This window comes from Solanum tuberosum, unplaced genomic scaffold (assembly GCF_000226075.1).
Source record: "Solanum tuberosum cultivar DM 1-3 516 R44 unplaced genomic scaffold, SolTub_3.0 scf00374, whole genome shotgun sequence".
NCBI classification, from domain to species: Eukaryota; Viridiplantae; Streptophyta; class Magnoliopsida; order Solanales; family Solanaceae; genus Solanum; species Solanum tuberosum.
The window spans coordinates 341,057-348,181 of NW_006239301.1; the positions used below are offsets into that span (position 1 = coordinate 341,057).

At 30.2% G+C, this 7,125-nt stretch overlaps 1 protein-coding gene across 1 annotated transcript; it reads left to right on the top strand.

Moving 5' to 3' along the window:
- Window positions 1-227: 227 nt before the first annotated feature.
- LOC102596838 (UPF0481 protein At3g47200-like) lies at window positions 228-3,480 on the top strand. The gene is made up of 2 exons (XM_006361910.2): window positions 228-266; window positions 2,058-3,480. Exon 2 carries the CDS (start codon window positions 2,067-2,069, stop codon window positions 3,378-3,380), a length of 1,314 nt encoding a protein of 437 aa, XP_006361972.1. The 5' UTR covers window positions 228-266; window positions 2,058-2,066; the 3' UTR covers window positions 3,381-3,480.
- Window positions 3,481-7,125: the final 3,645 nt, after the last annotated feature.

The window sequence follows — 7,125 nt, forward strand, 5'->3', positions numbered from 1 at the left end:
CTAAAGACAAAATAAACATCATCCCAATTTGCTATACTCATTAAAGTTTGTCAGATAAAAATGGGAACTAAACTTGAGATTCTGAATTAAAGTAAAATACTATATCTTTATTTTCTTTTGAAGCATCCAAGTGACACTTTAACATTTATTCTTTACTATGGAAGCAAGGCTTAAAATATTCCAGTAGCCCTTTAAATATGGCTACATATCGTTGAATTATTATCAAACATCCAACAAAAGAGCATCCCAAGCACTATTGTAAACGGGTACGTAGTTTGTTCTAATATAGAATATATTCTTTTGGTCTTCATGGTATGTCTTTTAAACCATCAATAATTTCTTTTTATTTTTGTCTCTCTTTTTAAAAAAAATAAAATAAGTAACATTTGTTCCACAAAGCAAGTAAAATCAAATTTAGATGATTAATTCTAAGAGTGATCACGAAAGTTGGTTTACCAAAATGATGTATATCCATTTATATAGCACATAAAATAATATTAAAGAATAAATATATTAGTGATATTACTTATATAAATCATTTCCCATAGAAATTGTGTAATAAATAGTTAAAGGTTTCAAACATTTAGTACACGTTAAATGCAACGAAGAGTTCGCCATTTTATCCTCCTATATTTAAGGACCTTTCCTAAAGTTACATTTTTCATTCAATATTGAGAGAACTAATAGTAATTAAAGAGTCCTAAATTATAGGTAAGAGAAAATATATTTCAAAAATAAATACTAAAAAATATGATAAAAGTAAAATATATAGTAAAGTTCTAAGGTTTTCTCATCAACACAATTATAAGACAGGTCGATAGTTAGTTATAAGACAATTATAAGCTGCAAATGTAAAATTGCATAGTGGCGGTTTAACACATCATAACAGGTAATTTTATTTCCTCTCAAATCTTATCCACTTAAATTTACTTTGTGAACTTGATTTTTTTTTTTCGATTTTGTGTAGTTCAAAACTTTTTCTTTTCCCAATTATATAGACAAATTCTTCTATAAAGGAAATTATTATTTCATGAGTTAGTGGGATCGACTCCTCTCTATTTCTCTTCTTTTCATTTTTCTCAAGTTTTAGCTTGGATTGAAGACACATGTCATAGTTTATAATTATTGATTGAGATCTAATTGATTAAATCAAAGTCCTAACCATAGTTATTTACTTCCATATATTTGCTTCTTAATTTTTTTTTTGCAATCAATTATCTTTTCCCTAAATTTATTAAGAACCTTTCTTTACTGCCCTGAATACATATTTAAAACTTTCACTAAATATTTTTACTTTTTTGGAAAAAAATTATAATACAATTAAACGTTTTTATTATTCTAATAGAGTATTAAGAGCTACCGTGTCTATAAAGAAATATGGACTCCATTTAGGGAGTAAGAAAGAATTTAAAGTTGAGTGAAAAAAAATTATTTCTCCTAAAGTTAAAAAAAAAACGTCAGGTCACAATTTTTTAATTTTTATTTGGCAAATATTATTTGAGAAATGACAAACGTTAGGGAAAAAAGTAAAAAAATCAGCAAAAAATTACTCAAGTAATTAAGAAAAGAATTCTTTTAAATATATTTAGGAAAAATATAATGTAAATCTAGAATTGTTGGATTGCAAAAATATTAAAGAAGCAAATATATGAAAGTAAAATAACTATGATTAGGACTTTGCTTTAATTAATTAGATCTCAATCATTAATTCTAAGCTATGACATGTGTCTCCAATTCAAGCTAGAACTTGGGGAAAATGAAGAAAAGAGAAATGGAAAGGAGCCGGATTCGATTTAGTGATACTGATTTAGTGATACAACTATCGTTTTGTTAGCCTATTGGTAGATGAGTCTCAATTTTCTTCTATTGCAATTTTCAGATTGTCATCTTTTGCTTTACCGCGATCCTTTATTTTGTTTTTAATTTGTTACAAGTAGTTGTGCTGTGTTATTATGCCCATACAAAATGTAGTTCATTTTTTCTTTATCTTATTGTGTGTTTTGGTATACCAACATTTTTTCTTTATTTTGTTTTTAATTTTTTGTTGTACGTTGTAGGAGAAGAAAATGCCGTTAATGCAAATGGTTCCAATGTTGATGAAAGAAGAGAATAAGGAGGACTATGAGCCAAAAGTGGTTTCATTCGGGCCTTACCACCATGGAAATGAGAAGCTCAAGTTCGTTGAGGATTTCAAGCCCACTGCAGTTCAAATGTTCATCGGAGACATGAATGAAGATGTTTTCATTGCTGCGATATTAAGGGAGATTGAGAATGTTAAAAAGTGTTACCTAGAAGAATTCACATGTAGGTACACAGATATACAATTTGCTCATATGATGCTTAGAGATGCATGTGTCATTTTAAATTATTTTGGACCAAATATTGATGACAAGTCATATAAAGTGGCGGAGACAATTAATCATCATCTTGGTATTGCTGTTTATAGCAGCATTAAACGTGACATGTATTTGCTTGAAAATCAAATACCTTTCCTAATTCTCGAGATGTTGGTTGACTTGAGATATAAGACTCCTAGACATTCATTTATAAAGGCGATGGAACGGGATTCCTTTAAAATGTTCTTCAATGACAAGAAGGGAATGATTGAACATGCTGAAGCTGAAGATGATCGGAAGAATCCCGCTCACCTTCTTGAAATTTTCCGAAGAGTAATTGTGACAGGTCCAGATCATGATCCTATTTTGAAAAGTTATTATAGTTGCGTCTGCAATATCAACAACTTGCTATCGTGCTGCTGCTGCAGATGTAAAGATGATCCTACTACTAGTAATCGTAAAGAAAGCCGGGTTTACTTGTTACGTTCAGTAACGGATCTTAAATCAAAGGGCATTCATTTCAGGGCTAGCCAGATGCAATCTCTCAAGGGTATAAGATTACGTCCCAGTAAATTTGGTCTGTCTGCAGAGCTGCAGCTCCCGTGTTTGTATGTTGATATGGACACCAGAGTGTTTTTCAAAAACGTGATGGCATATGAGTTTTCTCCCCATTTGAATTATTTCGATCATTCTGTGGCTGTATATGTGACTTTGATGAAACGATTTGTGGCTTCAAAAGAGGATGTGAAAGAGCTGCGAGACAAGGGTATTATAATCAACCAATTAGAGAGTGACGAACAAGTGGTGCAACTCTATAAAGATTTGAATACTTATGGGGCACACAATAATTCTACTGTCTGGGTTTTCTGGGATTGTATGGAATCACACTTTAACAGCAATGCCAAATTGTGGATAGCTGATTTCAAAACTAAATATTTTGACAATCCCTGGACTACAATTACTTTGGCTGGTTCTATTTTCTTCCTGTTCATGGATATTGTCCAGACCTACTTTGCAGCAGTTCCACCTGCTTCAACAAAATGATTTTTGTTATCGATTTGTCCAGTCCATTCAATCACTCTCTCTCTTTTTTTTTCTTTTTTTTTACTGAACTCAATCACTGTCTTGTATGTGTGTTTCTATATATTTTTTTATATGCTTATAAACAATACTACATTATTTATTACAACTACTATAATCTTCATCTCTTTTATTTAGTTTGATGTGTTTTTCGATAAGTAAGTGTGTTGCACATGTTTCACATATCAATTACTGCAAACCGTATGAATTAATGTCAAAGGATCTGTTTTGTCATTATTGATATTTTCAAAAATATTTGAATATATATTGTCTCTACATTTTTTAATATATTGTCTATTTCTTTTCACATTCTTGCATACATTTCTTCATATATTTTCTATACATTTTGCTTACGTCTTCCAAACACTTTAGCACACTTATTTTATTTTACATCATTTAAAAATTATATTATATTATATGTTTATTTTTTTACATATTTCGTGCACACATATTGTATACATAAGAGGGGGAACTTTTCATTAAAGAGGGATACACTTTATTGACAAAAAGTTTCTTACATTTTATATATTGTTTCTACTTTTTCGTACATTATCTTTATACTTGTGCATTTATTATTTATTGCATTTATACTTTATAAATAATATTTAGGCATAATACATAAACATGACCCTTAACTTAACGTCAATTGACAACTATGACCTTTAACTTTGAGTGTGTACAAATAAGCACTTAAACTTGTATAAAATTGAACAAATAGACACATTCATCCTACAAGGCACCCTACATTGCAATTTTGTGTCCTACGTGTATTATGCCATGTAGGACACTTGTGTTTACTTGTTCAATTTTATACAAGTTTAAGTATCTACTTGTGCACAATCTAAGTTAGAGAGCATAGTTGTCCGTTGAAGCCAAGTTAAGGGTCATATTTATGTATTATGCCTAATATTTACATTGTTACTACATGTCATTTCTTTTCATTACAAATATGTGTACATTTTCTTTATACTTACAAGCATTTTTTTTTTTCGTACCAACATCATAATAACTCATATATCTTATTATCTACATATTTTTGTTAAATATTGTTATATACATTTTTTTTACACATCTGCAAGTGCTATACTTTTGGCCGATGAAGAAATTATCGTTGATTTCCAAGGCCTTGTTTATAAGACGGGTTTTAATTTTGAAGTTATTATTTATTTTGTTTATTTTTATTCATATTTATTTATTACTAATACTTTTACTAAGTGTCTTTACAGGTACCCATAGTTGCTTTCCAAGGAAGTTATTCAAACAAAGTTCAAACAATATTTTTTATTCATTGTTGTGTATATTATCAATTTAGGCCGTTTCTTGCATTATTTTTTACTTTGTTATTTGTTTATATTTCATGTTTATTATATTTATATATTATATTTTGTCTCCTCAATTTGAAAAAAATGAATTCAATCGGGACCCACAGTTGTGAACTTCGAAGGATGCCTAACACCTTCCCTTCGGAATAATTGAACCCCTTACCTAGGATCTATTGGTTTCGTACACTTTCTTTTAGTTAATTAATTAATTAATTGGTTTCCCAGTTTTTTCTAAAATTAGGTGGCGACTCCTTTAATATATTTTTTCTTAAAATTATTTTAACCAATATGCATTTGAAATTTGCATAATTCTAATTAAATCATGGAAATACTTGAATACTTAGGGTTGATGGAATTAACATTAAGAACATGGAATTCATAAGTAAAATATACAATTAAGGGTTAGTCATGAAGAAAAATGATGTACATTAAAAACCCACGAAGATTATATATAGAAATTCTAGTTTGAAGAATTTATGAAACTTGAAAATCTAATGTTTGTTTGGAACTCAATGAACGAAGGAATATCCATTGATGAAATCTCACATACCTCGTGAAGTGAATACCTTGACTTGATTTTTGGAATGGATCACTTAAAGCTTGGAACTCTAATTCTTACTTTGAAATAAGACTCAGAAGAGAAGAAATTGATTTTGGGAGAGTTAGTAGTGAATGAGGGGTTAGGGTCACTAGAAATCACATAGTCCACTTAGAATAGTCCAAAACGACATAGTATATAGATTAAAAGAATGGGAAAAAACAAAAACAACTTAGTATAGAGATTAAAAGAATGAAAAAAACCAAGACGCCACTATAGCGGCTTGAACGGGACAGAAACTCTAAATTCTCCCCAAAATTTCTCATTTCGCAACACACCTTTTAACTGTGACATTCTATACTAATCCTTCCATGCCAAGTACGATATCGGGAGTTCTACATACCCAAATTCACTTCCAGAAAGCCCTGTGAATTCTTAATGTCTTAGCTACTAGAAAAATATTATTCAAGCTTAGAAATAAGACCTAATCCATTCTTGGATTGTCCTAGACCTCAGCTCACTCAGATTTTGTTTTAGACTAGCCTAGCCTAAGATTTCCAAGGCACCATCCAAAAGTTTTTTGGCCCAAATCTTTCACCATTGATCTATCCATAACGTAGATTTTTAAGTGGTAAATAAATTCACCTTTAAATACTAAAAGTATATAATATATTGTCATAATAGTTTAATCGTGTAATTAAATTTTCGAGATACGTTCAAGAGGAAATCTATGCCTTTTCTCTAAGATAGAAGCACAAATATGAGGATTGTATACTATTATATAAAAAAGCATGCATATTAGCCGTAGGGCATACTGGCATGTTGTATAGAAACTTTTGCTTATGTTGAGACCAAAGGTTCGAACCCAGTTTCGGGCAAACTTTTTTATAATGAGACTTTATGGTTAAAAGACATAATACATAAGTATGCTCTTTAATTTGATTTTACATCTATGTCTTTCAACTTTGGTAATGCATATAGGACGTGTGTGCCTACTTATTCAACTTTTTAAACTTCTGGTGTCTATTTATTAAACTTATGTCATTTATTCAACTTTATATAAGTTTAAGTGTCTACTTATGAACATCCAAAATTAAAAATCGTAGATGCCAATTGAGGTCAATTTAAAGGACATGTTTGGTATACAATTAGCTTTAGCACCCTTGATCTCCAATGAGACTCAAATAAACCAATGACCCAAGACTCTTACATGTTCACATAATTGATGACAAATTATACTATAGATTGTTTTTATGTTGCGTACGTTGTTCTTCAAATTAAGGCAAAGTGGCGATTCGTCTGTCTATGTATACCAAACGACGAGTAGCTTAGGGTGTGTTTGGTATGAAGGAAAATGTTTTTCATGGGAAAATATTTTCTTGGAAAATAAGTAGACTTTGGATTTATTTTCTCATGTTTGGTTGGTGAGAGAAAATATTTTCAGGAGAAGATTTTCTAGTGTTTGATTTATGAATTAAAAATGTTTTTGAGAAAATATCTTTTATTTTTACTAGAGAGTAGAAAATAATTTTGAGTTGAAACTGAAAATATTTTTTAAAAATAAACTTAAATTTTTTTTGGGGGAGGGTGGGTGGTGGGGTGGGGTGGCGAGGAGGAGGAGGTAGGGGTGAGATGGGGTAAAAGAATAAAAAATTGAAATTGAAAATATTTTTAAAAATAAACTTAAATTTCTTTTTGGGGGTTTGGGGTGGGAGGGTTGGTAGGGCTGGTAGGGGGGAAGGAGGTCGAGGTAGGGGTGAAAAAATAAAAATTTGAAGTTGAAAATATTTTTTAAAAACAAACTTAATATTTTTTGGGGTTAAAAACAAACTTAAAAATAGTTTTTGGA

Bases quoted from the DNA above. Each gene is read 5' to 3' on its own strand.
- LOC102596838 (XM_006361910.2), top strand. From the start codon at position 2,067: ATGCCGTTAATGCAAATGGTTCCAATGTTGATGAAAGAAGAGAATAAG.